At 35.5% G+C, this 20,896-nt stretch overlaps 1 protein-coding gene across 1 annotated transcript; it reads left to right on the top strand.

Annotated features, from left to right (window-relative positions):
• The first annotated feature begins 18,816 nt into the window (after positions 1 to 18,816).
• On the top strand, positions 18,817 to 20,508 carry LOC128221680 (uncharacterized protein DDB_G0283357-like). The gene is made up of 2 exons (XM_052930280.1): positions 18,817 to 19,048; positions 19,460 to 20,508. Exons 1-2 carry the CDS (start codon positions 18,817 to 18,819, stop codon positions 20,506 to 20,508), a joined length of 1,281 nt encoding a protein of 426 aa, XP_052786240.1.
• Positions 20,509 to 20,896: the final 388 nt, after the last annotated feature.

Here is a 20,896-nt window from a genome sequence, read left to right as displayed (position 1 = left end):
TAAATTTATTGAACAGACTCAACTTTCTATCGAAAAATGAGTTACCTGGACTTGGAATTTACAATCCTCCCAGAGACATGCTATTAATCTCAGAAAACGACTAGTGTAATAACAAACAGACACTTGTTTTCAAAAACTTTGTGGTGAATCAAGCAATTAGTGCTCGCCGCTGCTATAAATCTGACACCGTTGGACATTAGCTCTATCTGACACTGGCCAAAATGCCACATTTCGTAAACTGCCAGAACATTAACTACTCTCCTAATGAATTGACTATCATGTGGTTAAACAAATATAATGATTGAAATTGTTTTAATATTCAACTAATCTTTGGCAGATGCTGAAAGTTTAAATCTGAGAAAGGATGGGATGTAATGTTGTGAGCATAGAAGCTCCGCCTCTATATGCAAATTAGTAACCGCCCTGCTAAGGCACCAAGGTGGAACCCCTATAAGTATCAGAGAGGCAGTATGATTCAGACTATTGATGTACTCACATGATATACACTTGTAGAATAAATGTAGTAGAACTATTAGGTGTCTTTATTACATACCTACATTAAAACACAACACACTGGTATACACACTGGTATAAGATTGCTATTGTTGAGTTTAGATTGCAAATACACACATATATAACTGTGATAGATGTGGGCAGTTGTATCACATTGATGTGGTCGTGTTAAGATGTCCCATACACACATATATGACTGTGCCAGATGTGAGCAGTTGTATCACATTGATGTGATCCTGTTAAGATGTCCCATACACACATATATGACTGTGCCAGATATGAGCAGTTGTATCACATTGATGTGATCCTGTTAATATGTCCCATACACCCATATATGACTGTGACAGATGTGAGCAGTTGTATTACATTTATGTGATCCTGTTAAGATGTCCCATACACACATATATGACTGTATCAGATGTGAGCAGTTGTATCACATTGATGTGATCCTGTTAAGATGTCCCATACACACACATATAATTGTGCCAGATGTGGGCAGTTGTATCACATTGATGTGATCCTGTTAAGATGTCCCATACACACATATATGACTGTGCCAGATGTGGGCAGTTGTATCACATTGATGTGATCCTGTTAAGATGTCCCATACACACATATATGACTGTGCCAGATGTGGGCAGTTGTATCACATTGATGTGATCCTCTTAAGATGTCCCATACACACATATATGACTGTGCCAGATGTGAGCAGTTGTATCACATTGATGTGATCCTGTTAAGATGTCCCATACACACATATATAATTGTGCCAGATGTGGGCAGTTGTATCACATTGATGTGATCCTGTTAAGATGTCCCATACACACATATATGACTGTGCCAGATGTGGGCAGTTGTATCACATTGATGTGATCCTGTTAAGATGTCCCATACACACATATATGACAGTGCCAGATGTGAGCAGTTTTATTACATTGCTGAGATCCTGTTAAGATGTCCCATACACACATATATGACTGTGCCAGATGTGGGCAGTTGTATCACATTGCCGAGATCCTGTTAAGATGTCCCATACACACATATATGACTGTGCCAGATGTGGGCAGTTGTATTACATTGCTGAGATCCTGTTAAGATGTCCCATACACACATATATGACTGTGGCAAATGTGGGCAGTTGTATTACATTGCTGAGATCCTGTTAAGATGTCCCATACACACATATATGACAGTGCCAGATGTGGGCAGTTGTATTACATTGCTGAGATCCTGTTAAGATGTCCCATACACACATATATGACAGTGCCAGATGTGGGCAGTTGTATTACATTGCTGAGATCCTGTTCAGATGTCCCATACACACATATAAAACTGTGCCAAATGTGGGCAGTTATATTACATTGCTGAGATCCTGTTAAGATGTCCCATGCACACATATATGACTGTGCCAGATTTGAGCAGTTGTATTACATTGATGTGATCCTGTTAAGATGTCCCATACACACATATATGACTGTGCCAGATGTGGGCAGTTATATTACATTGCTGAGATCCTGTTAAGATGTCCCATACACACATATATGACTGTGCCAGATGTGGGCAGTTATATTACATTGCTGAGATCCTGTTAAGATGTCCCATGCACACATATATGACTGTGCCAGATTTGAGCAGTTGTATTACATTGATGTGATCCTGTTAAGATGTCCCATACACACATATATGACAGTGCCAGATGTGGGCAGTTGTATTACATTGCTGAGATCCTGTTAAGATGTCCCATACACACATATATGACAGTGCCAGATTTGAGCAGTTGTATTACATTGCTGAGATCCTGTTAAGATGTCCCATACACACATATATGACTGTGCCAGATGTGGGCAGTTGTATTACATTGCTGAGATCCTGTTAAGATGTCCCATACACACATATATGACAGTGCCAGATGTGGGCAGTTGTATTACATTGCTGAGATCCTGTTAAGATGTCCCATACACACATATATGACAGTGCCAGATGTGAGCAGTTGTATTACATTGCTGAGATCATGTTAAGATGTCCCATACACACATATATGACTGTACCAGATTTGAGCAGTTGTATTACATTGCTGAGATCATGTTAAGATGTCCCATACACACATATATGACTGTACCAGATTTGAGCAGTTGTATTACATTGATGTGATCCTGTTAAGATGTCCCATATTCACATAAATGACTTTGCCAGATATGAGCAGTTGTATTACATTGCTGAGATCCTGTTAAGATGTCCCATACACACATATATGACTGTGTCAGATGTGGGCAGTTGTATTATATTGCTGAGATCCTGTTAAGATGTCCCATACACACATATAAGACTGTGCCAGATGTGAGCAGTTGTATTAGATTGCAGTGTTCCTGTTTATATTTCCTGTACACACATATATGACTGTGCCAGATGTGAGAAGTTTTATTTGATTGATGTGATTCTGTAAATATGTCACATACACACATATATGACTGTTCCAGATGTGAGCAGTTGTATTTCATTGATGTGATCCTGTTAAGATGTCCCATACACACATATATGACCGTTATAGATGTGAGCAGTTGTATTACATTGATGTGATCCTTTAAGACCTCATATACACATATATATTACTTTGGTAGATGTGAGCAGTTGTATTACATTGATGTGATCATCTTAAGAGTTCCCATAACACATATATGACTGTGCCAGATGTGAGCAGTTATATTGTATTAATGTGATCCCCTTAAGATTTTCCATACACACATATAATAAGACTGTGCCAGATGTGAGCAGTTGTATTACAATGATGTGATCCCGTTAAGATTTCCCATACACACATATATGAATGTGACAGATGTGAGCAGTTGTATTACATTGAATTTTATCCTGTTAAGATTTCCAATACACACATATATGAATGTGCCAAATTTGAGCAGTTGTATTGTACTGATGTGATCCTCTTAAGATTTCCCATACACACATAATAGACTGTGCCAGATATGAGCAGTTGTATTACATTGATGTGATCCTTTAAGACTTCATATACACACATATGTGACTGTGGTAGATGTCACCAGTTGTATTACATTGATGTGATCCTGTTAAGATTTCCCATACACATATATATGACTATGCCAGATGTGAGCAGTTGTATTGTATTAATGTGATCCTCCTAGGATTTCCCATACACACATATAAGACTGTGCCAGATGTGAGCAGTTGCATTACATTGACGTGACCCTTTAAGGCTTCATATACACACATATATGCCTGTGGCAGAAGTGAGCGGTTGTATTACATTGATATGATCCTGTTAAGATGTCCCATACACACATATATGACTGTGCCAGATGTGGGCAGTTGTATCACATTGATGTGATCCTGTTAAGATGTCCCATACACAAATATATGACAGTGCCAGATGTGGGCAGTTTTATTACATTGCTGAGATCCAGTTAAGATTTCCCATACACACATATATGACTGTGCCAGATGTGGGCAGTTGTATCACATTGTCGAGATCCTGTTAAGATGTCCCATATACACATATATAACTGTGCCAGATGTGGGCAATTGTATTACATTGCTGAGATCCTGTTAAGATGTCCCATACACACATATATGACTGTGGCAAATGTGGGCAGTTGTATTACATTGCTGAGATCCTGTTAAGATGTCCCATACACACATATATGACAGTTGCAGATGTGGGCAGTTGTATTACATTGCTGAGATCCTGTTAAGATGTCCCATACACACATATATGACAGTGCCAGATGTGGGCAGTTGTATTACATTGCTGAGATCCTGTTCAGATGTCCCATACACACATATATGACTGTGCCAGATGTGGGCAGTTATATTACATTGCTGAGATCCTGTTAAGATGTCCCATGCACACATATATGACTGTGCCAGATGTGGGCAGTTGTATTACATTGATGTGATCCTGTTAAGATGTCCCATACACACATATATGACAGTGCCAGATGTGAGCAGTTGTATTATATTGCTGAGATCCTGTTAAGATGTCCCATACACACATATATGACTGTGCCAGATTTGAGCAGTTGTATTACATTGATGTGATCCTGTTAAGATGTCCCATATTCACATAAATGACTTTGCCAGATATGAGCAGTTGTATTACATTGCTGAGATCCTGTTAAGATGTCCCATACACACATATATGACAGTGTCAGATGTGGGCAGTTGTATTACATTGCTGAGATCCTGTTAAGATGTCCCATACACACATATAAGACTGTGCCAGATGTGAGCAGTTGTATTAGATTGCAGTGTTCCTGTTTATATTTCCTGTACACACATATATGACTGTGCCAGATGTGAGCAGTTTTATTTGATTGATGTGATTCTGTAAATATGTCACATAAACACATATATGACTGTTCCAGATGTGAGTAGTTGTATTACATTGATGTGATCCTGTTAAGATGTCCCATACACACATATATGACCGTTATAGATGAGAGCAGTTGTATTACATTGATGTGATCCTTTAATACCTCATATACACATATATATTACTTTGGTAGATGTGAGCAGTTGTATTACATTGATGTGATCCTCTTAAGAGTTCCCATAACACATATATGACTGTGCCAGATGTGAGCAGTTATATTGTATTAATGTGATCCCCTTAAGATTTCCCATACACACATATAATAAGACTGTGCCAGATGTGAGCAGTTGTATTACAATGATGTGATCCCGTTAAGATTTCCCATACACACATATATGACTGTGACAGATGTGAGCAGTTGTATTACATTGAATTTTATCCTGTTAAGATTTCCAATACACACATATATGAATGTGCCAAATTTGAGCAGTTGTATTGTATTGATGTGATCCTCTTAAGATTTCCCATACACACATATTAGACTGTGCCAGATATGAGCAATTGTATTACATTGATGTGATCCTTTAAGACTTCATATACACACATATATGACTGTGGTAGATGTGAGCAGTTGTATTAGATTGATGTGATCCTGTTAAGAGTTCCCATACACACATATATGACTGTGCCAGATGTGAGCAGTTGTATTGTATTAATGTGATCCTCTTAAGATTTCCCATACACACATATAAGACTGTGCCAGATGTGAGCAGTTGCATTACATTGACGTGACCCTTTAAGGCTTCATATACACACATATATGCCTGTGGCAGATGTGAGCGGTTGTATTACATTGATATGATCCTGTTAAGATTTCCCATACACACATATATGACTGTGCCAGATGTGAGCAGTTGTATTACATTGATTTGATTCTGTTCAGATATCACATACACACATATATGACCGTGCCAGATGTGAGCGGTTGTATTACATTGATGTGATCCTGTTAAGATGTCCCATAAACAATTATATGACCGTTATAGATGTGAGCAGTTATATTACATTGATGTGATCCTTTAAGACTTCATATACACACATATATGACTGTGGTAGATGTGAGCAGTTGTATAACATTGATGTGATCCTCTTAAGAGTTCCAATACACACATATATGACTGTGCCAGATGTGAGCAGTTGTATTGTATTAATGTGATCCCCTTAAGATTTCCCATACACACATATAATAAGACTGTGCCAGATGTGAGCAGTTGTATTACAATGATGTGATCCCGTGAAGATTTCCCATACACACATATATGACTGTATCAGATTTGAGCAGTTGTATGGCATTGATTCGATCTTGTTAAGATTACCCATACATCACTGTGACAGATATGAGCAGTTGTATTACATTATTTTTTTTATCCTGTTAAGATTTTTAATACACACATATATGACTGTGCCAAATTTGTGCAGTTGTATTGTATTGATGTGATCCTCTTAAGATTTCCAATACACACATATAAGACTGTGCCAGATGTGAGCAGTTGTATCACATCTATGTGATCCTTTAAGACTTCATATACACACATATAGGTCTGTGGTAGATGTGAGCAGTTGTATTAGATTGATGTGATCTTGTTGAGATTTCCCATACACACATATATGACTGTTCCAGATGTGAGCAGTTGTATTGTATTAATGTGATCCTCTTAAGATTTCCCATACACGCATATATGACTGTGCCAGATGTGAGCAGTTGTATTTCATTGACGTGAACCTGTTAAGATTTTCCCATACACACATACATGACTGTGGCAGATATGAGCGGTTGTATTACATTGATGTGATTCTGTTAAGATGTCTTATACACATATATATGACTGTGCCAGATATGAGCAGTTGTATTACATTGACGTGATCCTGTTAAGATGTCCCATACACACATATATGATTGTGCCAGATGTGAGCAGTTGTATTGTATTAATGTGATCCTCTTAAGATTTCCCATACAAACATATAAGACTGTGCCAGATATGAGCAGTTGTATTACATTGATGTGATCCCGTTAAGATTTCCCAGTTGCAGTTGTATGGCATTGATGTGATCCTTTAAGACTTCATATATACACACATATATGACTGCGGTAGATGTGAGCAGTTGTATAATATTGATGTGATCCCGTTAAGATGTCCCATATTCACATATATGCCTATGGCAGATGTGAGCAGTTGTTTTGCATTGATGTGATCCCGTTAAGTTGTCCCTTACACACAGATATGACTGCGACATTTGTATGCCGTTGTATTGAAACGCTGTGCCAAAGTCAAGGTGTCCATTATTCAAATATAAGACTGTGCCTGTTGTATGCACTTTTATGGGACGGCTTTGATCTATTTAAGTTATCCGTTATCAAAGCAATTATGACTGTGGCAGAAGAGTGCCGTTTTCTTGGACTGATTTGGTCAAGTGTCAGTAGGCGATTAACACATTAATGTGTTATGGATTCTTATCAAGTCATTATTTTTATGTAATTTCAAAGGGTTTTTGGAGCCAACAAACCATCTATTAAGATTACACAAATAGAAGTTAAACCAAATACGTTAATGGCGCGAAATATTACGAAATATGCGATTTCACGTACAATTTTAGCTTATTAAAGTAAAAATTTAAACAGCGATCGCCGTACACACGGGAAACTAGTTGTTGTTATCATTATATACAATCCTCTTATTCGTCATACTTTTTGTAATTGTCTGCATTAATATAATAAAAAGAGACGACTTTTTAAAGCACTTTTTCTCCAATATGTTACCTATTCAAAGTTATATGCTTTTATTTCCAGGTCACCAGTTTATTGTTATTTTTTTATGTTTTGTTATGTTATGTATGTTTGCTAATTAGTAGGAAAATAGCTCATTGAGCTAATGTTTTTTGTTATCATGCACACGACTTTAAATAAAGACTCTTGTATACTGTTATTAAAATCGACCAATGTAAGAGTGTATACTGTTTTCTAAATTGTACACACACCATGCAAAGCCATCCAATTTGAAAACCTCTGAGACTCTGACGTGATTTGCACATAATCCCACCATACGTTCACTTCTGAGTTATGTTACATTTCTAAGTTGCGTCCACGTACTCGAGTTTGAATTACTAAATGGACCGAAAACGAGACTATGCCAATACGTTACACATCGACATTTTATTTCGTAAAACAGACGTTTAAGAACCGCACGAGATATCAACCTGTCTCGATCTAACGCAGACTTGGTTTCATTTCCATATTCAATGTACTTGTACAGGTGAAGATAAAAGTACCTAGCCACAAAAAGTATTTATAAGTCCGAAATGAGCTTTTTAACATATACAAGTGATATATTAATTCATCTGTCAATCTTATACCATACTGGAGAGTAAGTCAATCATGCGCCTCAACGTATTTCTTTAATGCCCCTGTTAAACATTTTTGTGGTTGCAGGACTAACTGTTTATGATTTTTGCATTCCATACTTACAGTTCAGAGTGTCAGTTTGTGGTCCAATGTAATAAAACAATTTTCATTAAACCAAAATGATTTCTTAAAGAGATACTCGTATTAAAAATCAATACATACACATGTATAACAAACACCTGTTTTGAGTGATGAGCCTTAAAATTCTTACTTAATAATGCATTAATGGAAAATATTAATTACTGATAACAAGAGTGTTACCGTGTATTTAATAGCTGTAAACGCACAAATATTAAATGACTGGTGGGTCAATTATTGTATCATAAGGTATCCTTCATTTGAACCATTTGTTTCAACGTTTATTCACCCGTTTTAGTATATTAAAACAATTGTTTTAATTGTAGTAAATATTATTGTAAGTAAGAGTGCATCTTTAATTACCCCGTTTAACATTTCAGTGGATGCTGTACTAATTGTTTATGATTGTTGCATCCCATACTAACAGGTCAGAGTGACCGTTCCTGTGATCAAATATAGTCAGAGTGACAGTTCCTGTGATCAAATATAGTCAGAGTGACCGTTCCTGTGATCAAATATAGTCAGAGTGACAGTTCCTGTGATCAAATATAGTCTGAGTGACCGTTCCTGTGATCAAATATAGTCAGAGTGACCGTTCCTGTGATCAAATATAGTCAGAGTGACCGTTCCTGTGATCAAATATAGTCCGAGTGACCGTTCCTGTGATCAAATATAGTCAGAGTGACAGTTCCTGTGATCAAATATAGTCAGAGTGACAGTTCCTGTGATCAAATATAGTCAGAGTGACCGTTTCTGTGATCAAATATAATGAAACGATTTTTTCTCTCCCAGATTGACAGTTTTGACATTTTTTTTAAAAAAGTCTCAGAAGAAGATGATTTTGGTAGCAATGCCTTCAATTCAGTCATTTAAGATGACTCACCATAGAATATAGATCATAATAAAACAGGTTTCAATTGTTTTGGAAACTGCCAAAAATGCATTTTTCATAAAGCGTTTGTAACGCATTTAGCGATAAATAATTAATTTTAATTAAGCATGTTGATAATATCATTTTATATGCGCCAAATTATTTGAAAACATAGTTTTGCATGCAAACATAGTTATTAACACTTTTTTGACATATTATTAACTGAAAAGTTGTGTGTGACCAAATATTGTTATGTGTGAAACGTTTTTCAATAAAATCAATGAAAATAAAGAATTTTATGTATTATTAAGTTATAATATGATAAGCTAAATACTTAACATATGAAAAATGAGTTAAGTTAGGAATTGACATTAGATGCCTTATGAATACTGACACTGTGTACTTAATATTGATTAGACTAAGTATTACCTAAAGATACACTCTTACTCTTATGAAGGATACCGAGTTGGATTTGAAAGAAATGAGCATAAAACATGGTATTTCTACCTCTTGAGACTATAGTAAACCACAGTAAATCTTTCTAAGCATTCACTAATCATTTAATATTTTTGCGCTTTCTGCTATTAAATACACGGTTACAATCTTGTTATCAGTAATTAATATTTTCCATTCATTATTTAGTAAGTAGTTAAAGGTTTATCAGTCAAAATTTATGTTTGTTATACATGTGTATGTATTGATTTTGAATAAGAGTGTCACTTAAGTGTGTCCAGTGACTTCAGACGTGCGGTTCATTTTTTCTGCACAGGTAAGCGTCTTTCTGACTATTCTTTTAGGCCAGACAAAGATTATTTTCAACTCTCAATCGCAATATTTATACATGGTATATTTATTATATTTCTTTATAAATGTAAAACACGTGAAACGCAAGAAGCCCGGAACAAAACCATCGATGTTCGAGCATTTCCCGACACTTTTTACTTAAAAGAGTTGGGGCCGGACGCGGGAGTTTGGCAGGGTCAGGCGTGAAGGGGAGCCCCAAATAATTATTACATTTTATTAATTAATCTGGCCTAAGAATATGTGATCAGTTATTGTAATTAATTTGTCACTTGGACTGCCATAAAGCTACTGTATAACGTATGTTCTTTCTGACATTTATTCAATATATTACGCGCTGTTGACCGGGAGCAGTCGCTGTTACTCGTAACTTCTGGTCGTAAACTTCCGTGATTGATAAAATGCGACTTTTACGATTCAACGGAAAATACCGATCTTTGCAGAATTATATTGAGTCAGACTTTGGCAATGATTAATAACGTTGATCGAACGGTTACGATTTCTTACGATGATAGCCGATGATTTATGTCTTATATATAAGCAAGACAACGATGTATCGCTCAGTGTTAAGTTCTGAGTTTCTTCAGTAGTAACACTCGGTATTTGAATTTGTTCGGCAATTGTTAATAATTTTCATTTATTATTGTTAATAGTTTCGACAAAAACATACACGATATAGAAAGATGGATTTCAAATCGCTTTTCTTCAATGTGGTGGTTATTTTTGCTGCTGTGGAGTGCTTTTCTTTGCGACATCAGGTAGGAAAATAATAAAAAATATAATAAAAAAGATAACAAAAATAAAACAATCTGAAAAAAGAAATCATTAGATTTAAAACACAGGTAAAAACAACTTTCCAACGAAAAAAAAAATACAAATCAAAATTAGAAAATTGATTTACTTTCAATTTGAATGGAACAAAAAATCAATATATCAGTTTGTACAATCGAATATAATGTTAGACTATGTAAGATGGTGACTTATTGATGAAAAGTTGTATTTATCCAGATAAATATAGAAGACCATAGACAAAAAGTTTAATGTTTTACGTAGTTTAAAAAAAATCGTATTCGTTTTTATCTTTGAAGAAATCAATATAGCAGTTGAAAGTCAATTTCACTACAGATATTGTTAATATATTTCCCCTTTGTTACCTCAAAATCCTGTTTAACATGAGAATGAATAAAGAAAAATCGAAATTCGGAATAAAACCGACATTGCGCATGAAAATGTGACTAGCAAACACACAAGCAAATGATAGGAATAATCAAATGTTAAAAAGTTTGAAAATAATGTTCATTGTGAAATTGCATCATTTTTTTCCTTTTTTGGTTTTTAATATTATCACTTTTTCGCGACAGTTTCGATAAAAAAAATAAGCTTGATTTTCTATTTTTGTTATGTTATAATACAATAATAAGTTCTTATTCTGTTATGATATTTTTATTATTCATTTGTTCTGTCTCTTTTTCTCATCGTTTTAAAATTAATTTCTATAACGACAATTTTATTCCAGTCACGATCTCCAAGGCAACGGTTGACATGGAGGCGAAGACTAAGTAGCACTCGCCCCACCTCCAAACCCTACACATGGAATGACATCAACGGAAGCCCTAAAAGCAGCACCACCAACAACAATAAGAACGGGGCACCATCCATAAGCCACTCTGTCAATATCAATAACCTGAATCTGAAGCCTGGGCAGTCGAAAGTCATCCGACAGACGCTGGTCATAAGCCATCAGCCAGTTGGTAAGTGATAGGTTTTATTTAAATTTTAGCAACAGGAACTAGATCTACTGCCATAATATAAACCACATTTAGCAATGGATCTCGCCAGTTCCAGTTATCAAAGCCTCACACTATCTGAAAAATTTACATTTAAATAAAAGGTGAAGAATTCGGAATCTGGCCCAAAATATCTCAAATATTCTCCTTATGAACGGATAAAGCCAAGCACACCCTTTTTGTTTAAGATTCATTTTGTAAAATTTTTATTTTGAAAAGATAAATAGATATCATATTTATGATTTGCACGATAAAAATTAAACGCTTTGCTAAATCACGTTTAGGTTAATAGTTTCGCTAAATGAAGTCCGATTCTATAGCTTGTAATTTTTTAGATTTCATCAACTTACCTACATATCAATCTTCTACCCGTTTGAAATAAAGCCCGTTTTCTTTTTTCATAAGGGAGTTCTGAACATTTGAACTATATGTAATAGCATAGATTTTCTAAAAAATTGAATGTGTTCAGGGTATTCTTTGTGAATATACACATACTTCTTTATATTTAACTGAAACTATTTAATATCCTTATTTTGAGTGTTTAAGTTTTATAAAAAAAACAACAGAACAAATCGAATTTATATTCGTATATATGTATGAATATCAAACTAACAATGGCTGCCAGATAATTCATTACCGGGGAGCTACCAGTAATTAAAAATTGCTTACCATTATCTTTGCTATTTTTTCAGGTACCAGTAAGACGTCTCCGAGAGGTCAAAGCAATCAAAGTGGAACTTCAAACACGCAAACACCGCACAACCCTTTCCACAACAACCGAAACCAAGGACATCCGAATAACGGCAACGGACATAACAATGGAAACCGTGCACATGGCGAAGTGCCTAATGGTCGAAGCGGTTCCGGGCACGGACATTTTGAAACTCTTCGCTTGCCTATCGTTAACATTGATAATAGGGGAAATGTCTTGTCTGTCAACAGTCCCAACAGCCATAACATCGGGGTCCTAGTCAAAGGCGGAGCTGGGGCAAGGCCAAACCGTCACAACAATGGGCTTGGACGTAATTCCCATGCGGGCTTATCAGGTGTGCTTGGTTCAGCTAACGGCGGTCACGGCGGTGCAGGACAAGGGCTTGGTTCAGCTAATGGTGGCCATGGTGCGGCAGGACATGGAGTTGGCAGTAGTGCAGCAGGAGTAAATGCGGTTGATATTATGGTAGCAGATATTATTCCTGGTGGCTACCCGAGGGAAATAAACGGGGCAAATAATGGCCTCCGTGGAGCTGGTGCTTTGCATGCAAATGTCGGCATACGCACAAGTGGTGTCTTAAACAGCAACATGGGGGTACACTTATCCGGAACCCCTATTCCTAGCATTGTCGAAGTTGTATCAATGCCAATGACCGCTGGAGGAGCAGTTCATTCAAGTACAGGTCAAGGTAATGGACAAAGGTACTATGAAATGCATCTATCAAACGGTCAGCGTGTATTGTACGCCGTGAAAGACAAAAATATTAAAAATACCAAAAGCAAAGGTAAAAGCGCGGGGAAATCTCAAGGCGGATCTGGTTCTAAAGCAAGTAATACTAAGGGTTTACAAACAACAGAAGAACCGCCGGAGAATGCTACTGGACCCGGTGGCATTGAGGCAGAAGACGTGGTCGTTTAACGAGAACAAAAGGACAATTAACATTTGGTTTGTTTATGCAATGCATTCTTGTTGGCAGTTAAAAGATTAATAACTGTACAAGGTTTTAGCAGTTGCAGGGTATTTGTACGACTTATCCCACAAAAAGCGGTTGTCATTTGGTCAACTTGCTTAAAAAAGTCGAAAAAGACAGGGCTGGCCAAGTTCTGGTACAATTAATGTGCAATGTTTTTTGGCGCACATGACTGCATAACTATGCAATGAAAAAGAGTTGCGTAATTTGTAACACTGATGTTCAAATTATGACGTTGCGAAATGCATATGCATCCGTTAACGCATACTCCCCATTTAAAGTCTCATTACCGTGTATGAATCCATGGTTTAAGTTAAGTATTTATATTCATTTATTGTGCAAATTTTACATGTTCCTATTATAGTCTCATAATTATTCACTATTTGTGGTATATTGTATATTCAGTTGAAGCGATTGTTAAAGTTTTGACGAGGTTGAAAGTAAAATAAAAAGAATGAAACTAAAATAGTGTGCTTTTGTACCTTTGTCTGTTTCTTTTTTCGAATGCGAAGCCACTAAGCGGAATAAAGTTCCGAAGCAAACTCAAGGGACACGTCCAAAAATATCCAAATCAGATGTCCAAACTCCTAACCAAAAATGACATCTATAGTAGTATTCCGTGTTGGTCTTAATTGCATCTTAAAGAATAGTGTAGCTTATCGCTTTGGTTGGGAAATAATAACAGATCAATATAATGACATATGTCGAATTTGTATGACCATTAGATTGAGTTACAGGAGCCGTTAAAAGTAACAAATTAGCAAAGCATTCCTCTTTACTGACAAGATTATTTAAAATAACCTCTAGTTTTCGTATTATTATTTTTCAAATACATTTGTGTTCATACAATTGGGGTATTATCATTTTACTTTTCCTTTTATCGAACTTAGAAAAAGACGCTATTTACAAAATGTAAAACATCGACCGAAATTGCTTTTATTTGCAAATACTGCTCAAGACTCTAGTATAATGAGCTCAACATGATTCACTTCAAACTGTTTTTTGTGTTCAGTGTTAAGTCATAACTCCGTCTCAGTCATATCTTTCAAAATAACTTGGATTGGGTCATTGCCAATTAAGATTTTTTAAGAATAATCCAATGTCTAAGGGGAGGGGGCAGCTAATTGAAGCTGGACACAAAAAAGGTCTAGCTTTGTGGCATCAATGCCAAGAAAGAAACGGGACAAACCCTACCTATACAGGGCCAGTTTCCATTTAATACCTATCCAATCAGCTGCTCGAAAAAGAGCTGAGTTCGGGATATGCGAACGCCTTGGCCTGTATTTTACTTACGTTCTGACTTAAAATTGCAAATCTTAGTAATAGTTACGGAGCTTACTACCGGAGCCAATGTCAATGAAGAGAACCACCGGTGGCGAAGTTGTCTTGTTCCATGTGTCAAAGACAACGTTTAAAAGATATCGAGCAGAATCAGTGAATAGCGTCGTAATATATTGGCAAGGTAGCTTTAAAACGGTTACGCCCCATGCATATTTAATGATCTAAGATATCAAAGTTGTTTGATTTATGATATGGGGCGTAATGCGATATTGCGATCTGATAATGGCCACCAAACGCAACGGAGAAAGAGAAACCAGCAAAAAAACAAACACAATTATTTAATAACAGTTCTACAAACGATATTTAAAAAAACTATTTCGTAATTTAAAATCCTGGAAGCAAGAATAATGTACAAAGTCAAATAATTCATATAGTTACAGACAAGTATGTTTGAATATTTTTACGTTTAAATCGAGAGCGTTTCTGTATAGGATTCAAGATTCAAGATTCAACTTATTTTGTAAGTAACCTGAACACAAAGTGTTTCTCATTACATGATAGAAATAATACATTCAATTAAACATATATATATATATATATAATGATAGCATGATAGGTTTGAAATCTCAGACGTGAAAAAAGAACTGTTAATATTTTAACAAAAGACTAAACATTAGATACTTTTACATTACACTAACATTTCACTTACACCCCACAGTGAGGATGGACTAACAACTAATTAGTAAATATTTATATCATATTTTTCATGATGAAAGCTAGATTTTTAAAGATATATTATGGCATGTAAAAATAATTAAATATAGGCATTATGTTACTAAAGAAACAAATTAATAAAATGACTTTATAATTATACTAAACTATTGTTTATTAACCTCCTTTTAATATATCATATCATAATGGTTGCGTCCTTTTGGTTTTATTCAAAAGTATATTCCGTGCAAAACATATACTGGTTAATTGATGTATTAAATTAACTTATTAAAGATAAAAATAATCTCGATGTTACTATCTAAACACTAACATATCTTTGCATCCTGTTGATGGATGATTCACCTTAAATAGAACATTAAATATCATTCTAGTAAAATCCAGATTAATGCATTCTAAAATATCATAGGGAAAAAAATAGTATACTTTCATGAATCTATTTAACATATCAATGCAAACTGTTCTCACAATACCTTAGTCGAATATCTGGCCGATTCAACATACCTTTTTAACTAAGGACATCGTCTTTAATTTTTAAACGTGAAATATTTGATGATGACCTTACATATCTAAATATGAGCAAGTATGGCTAAAAAGGTTATCACAAACAAAGTAAGAAATACAGAGTAACACAAGTGTACCCATGAAACTTCCAGGGCAGTAATGTCTGATGACAACGTTTTAACTTTAACAAAGTTCTGAACAATTGTTACCATGGACTGGTAGTCTCCGCGTACATGATTTTTATACAAGTCATCAGTTAAAAATCAACCTCGGAACATCTCAGTCCTTTTTTTAACTATTGAACTACAAAAGCACTTTAGACGTATAACGGATTCAGGTTCAACATATTTATTAAGTAATTTGAGCATAATCGTATTCCTCATTACATGATCAAAATATAATTCAATTATACATATATACAATGATAACACAATAGGTTTGAATGTGAGACACGACAGATATTATATAATCACTATTAATAATCAGTATTTTGCACATTAACTAAATTAACTAAATAGTGTATAAATTGACATTGAGGATGGACAAACAAGCGTTAAGCAAAATATTTACATTCTATTTCTCACGAAGAGTGGCATATCATATAACAATCATGTACTTTGTAAACAATCAAATTGTATGAAGAAATATTATTATACATATAAATCAAGTAGAGTTAAATTCTAAACGAAAGCCTTACCTAAGTGATAGTGGTTACGAAACAATATTTACAATGTTATGACGTCGTTCGAATCCTTAAGAAATATATTTGGACACATTAAGTTGAATGGTATAGTTCCTATTTTGCATAAGTTCAATGAATTTCATCATTCTATGCCTAACAAGGTATTTCCGTTTAAGATATAGTCTACGTAAATCAGTAAATACCTTACAAACACAAACAAAGTGAAACTCCTCTTCAATATCGCCACTATTACATATGGTGCAATAGCGTTGATTGAGGAATTCTATTGTTGCCATTATACCCAGTTTCAATACGTAACTGATGAGACGAAAGTCGCAATCTAGTAAATGGAATTCGATATTTAGAAGCAAATCTATCGAGATAGTCAGCGCGTTCGAAAGATATCTTAAAATGTTTATAAGTACATTAAACGGGGCTGTAACTGACAACGTTGTACCAAGATTGTTTAAACTGATCAATAACTCGTTCCCTATAAACTAAATAAAAAGATTTCATATCGACACAGCCTGGATTAATCCAAACATTTGAAAAACCAGCTGAGTCCAGCATTATCTTTACATGACTAGCCCAATTGGCATTTCCTTTCATAGACTCTGCTACAAGATCATTATACAGTATGCGAACTATGATATTATCGTTATTGAGTGTTCTACACGAACATTTTATAATTCGTTTATACCTTGTTAGATACAATGAAAACGTTGTTAACTTTAAAATATAACATGGCTGGTGATATCCGCGAACATGTTTTCATACAATACATCAGTTTAAGATCTACCTCGGAAAACAAGTCATTTCAGCATGCGTCCTTCTTATAGATTTTTTAATCATACCTTTGTTATGTTCAGTATTATATTTTTAATTAACTATATAACAAAAGTATCATAATGGTATCAGAACTTATCGATTTTTCGCTCCAAATGGTGGTTTGCATATTTGAGGCTTAAAACAGCGGGTTAATTTATTGGCAAGCCCGGTCAGATCGACACCGTGCGTCAGATTCTGTCAATGATTAATAGCGTTGATCGAACAGGTACGATTTCTTACGATCATAGCCGCTATTTCATGTCATTTATATGCTATAATAAAACCGAAAGTTTTCTCAGTGTTAAGTTCTGATTAACATCAGAAGTAGCACTCAGTCACTAGTTTCGTTCGGCAATTGTTGATACTTATAATCTATTTGACAACTAATACAAAATACAGAAAGATGGATTTCAAATCGCTCTTTTTCAATGTGTTTTTAATTTTCGCCGCTGTGGACAGTTACATTTTGCGACACCAGGTAAATATATAACGAAAATTAAGAAAAGATAAAAAATAACACAATTTTAAAAAAATGTAGAAAACTGACATAATTGAATTATAAACAAAAGGAAAAATTACCTTAACCTTAAATTCGAAAATATTATATTGAAAATAAACTGTCCTAAAACCAAAACAAAAAACAAAAAAAGAAATCAACTATGATAATCAAATATCGTTTTGAAATATGTCAGCTGGTGATCTATATTTTAGTTATTGTGAAAACATATGCTAAAAATATCTGATTTATCCTATTCAGATTATATTTTCTTCAATTTCAAATTCGTTTGTGTTTTTATTTTAAATTTTGAAGACGTCAAAGCAGCATTTGGAGCTTATTTTACCGCAGATAGTGTATGCAAAAAAGTTTCTTTAAATAATCAAAATCAGAGTGATTAAAAATATTATCAATTTTCGAACATACGATTTAAAAAAGGTGTTAATACATTTGTATTTATATATACTTTCATTTGTCTGAAGTTTTGTAAAATCCCTTAATTATCACACTTTCAACTCTCAGCGGATTTTTTCTTCATATATTGTGTTTTATTTTTATTATTTGCTTTCCGCGACAGGTTCTCTAAGCATATTTTTTTTGACAAAGATCATAACTTTATTTCATTTTGATTAAATCTTTCAATAAGCCTCAAAACAAATTTCAAGTTTATGGTCTTATATTCTGCTAACTTATTTATACATTTGCTTTTTATTAATTTTATATAACTCCAATTCATTCCAGAACCGTTCACCTTCGCAACGAATGACTTGGAGACGAAGATTAACTAGCTCTCGTCCCACCCCGAAACCTTACACATGGAATGGCAGTAACGGAAGCCCTAAAAGTAGCAACAACAACAACAACAACAACAACAACAACAACAACAACGGGGCACCATCCATAAGCCACTCTTTGAATATAAATAATCTTAATCTTAAGCCTGGGCAGTCGAAAATCATCCGACATACGATGGTCATAAGCCATCAGCCAGTTGGTGAGTAAAGGTTTTTGTATTTTGTTATTTAACCTGGAATGCTGATTCGAAGTATCGGTGGAATAACTTCAATAGAGATAGAATAGTTTAACTCGCAGTTCTAGGCTATTACTTGTTTGAACCATTGCCCGTTCATTGTATTTATTAGAGAACAAATTTGGAGTTATCTTTAATAACTATTTATTTGAAATTGGACGTGACCTGAGTATGATTCATTATGCACATGCAATTACAAAAGAAAATATATTGCTGTTAATTCTATTTGTCCTGAAGGTTTTGAAAAGCATAAAACAACCTAATTAAAGTTAACTTTATGAATAAACTATTTACTGTAAGTAACTGCCAGATAAATAATGAACGGGAAGCAACTAGTGAATATAGAAAGCTTATGATCTTCTTCTTCTTTTTCAGGGACAGGTGACAAGTCTCCAAAAGGCAAAAGCAATCATAGTGCAACTTCGAAAAGGCAACCACTACACAACCCATTCCACAGCATCCGTAACCAAGGACATCCGAATCAGGGTAAGGGACATAACTATGGAGACAATGGACATGGCACAGTGCCAAATGGACGAAGTGGTTCTGGACACGGAAATTTCGCAACTCTTCGCTTGCCTGTCGTTAACATTGATCACAATGGAAACATATTGTCCGTGAACGATCCTCACAGCCATAACATTGGCGTCCTTGTCAAAGGGAAAGCTGGAGCAGGACAAAACCGTCACAACAACAATAATAATGGACATGTACTTGGAACTGATTCCCATGGGGGGTTGTTAGGCGGACAAGGGCTTAGTTCAGCTGGCGGCAGTCATGGTGCAGCAGGCCATGTACTTGGACTTGGTTCTCATGGCCGGTTGAATGGCGGGCACGGGCTTAGTGCAGTTAGCGGCAATCATGGTGGTACAGGACATGTACTTGGACTTAACTCTCATGGAGGATTAATTGGAGAACATTGGCTTGGTGCAGCTGGAGTACATGCTGTTGATGTGGTTGTAGCGGATATCTATCCTATTCATTCCTCGGCAGGAGTAAACGGGGCACATTTGAAAGCTAATAACGGTCGCCATGGAGCTGGAGATATGCATTCGAATGTCGGTAAAAGTACAAGTGGTAGTCTAAACGGAAACATTGGCGTACACGTATCCGGAACCGTTATTCCTAGCATGGCTGAAGTAGTTCCCATGCCAACAACGGCTGGAGGTACCGGACATTCAAGCACTAGGCAAAATAATGGACACACATATTACGAAATGCATTTATCGAACGGGCAGCGTGTATTGTACGCAGTTAGGGACAATAACAAGAACAATGCCAATAGCAGTGTTAAAAGCGCGGGTAAAACTCAAGGGGGTTCTGGTTCAAAAGTAAGTACCACATCGGTATACCAAACTACAGAAGAGCCTCCGGAGGGTGCTACTGGACCTGGCGGCATCGATGTCGAAGAAATGGGCGTTTAATCAGATTAATGGGATAATATACCTGTTAGATTATGCAATGAATTCTTGTTCGCAGTGTTAGTTTAATACTGGTACACGATATTAGCTGCTGCAAGGTTTTTTAACGACTTATCCTCCAACAAGCGGTTGTCATTTTGTCAAATCGCTGAGAAAGGTCGAAAAAGATAGGGCTGGCCGAGATCTTGTAGCATTTATGTGCAAAGCTTTCGAAGCACACGACGGCATGGGTATCATTTATAATAAGGATATTGAAGACAATTGTATAATTTCTAACACTGATGTTCATATAATAGTTTTGCGAAACGTACGTAATTACACCGCGCGATGTTCACTCCCCATTTGAATTCTAAATAAATTGTCATATTACTGTGTATGGATCGATGTTTTA

The sequence above is a fragment of the Mya arenaria genome, chromosome 16 (genome assembly GCF_026914265.1).
Source record: "Mya arenaria isolate MELC-2E11 chromosome 16, ASM2691426v1".
Classification (NCBI taxonomy): Eukaryota; Metazoa; Mollusca; class Bivalvia; order Myida; family Myidae; genus Mya; species Mya arenaria.
The sequence above is the reverse complement of the archived record's forward strand: the minus strand, read 5'-3'. Positions and strand labels throughout refer to the sequence as shown.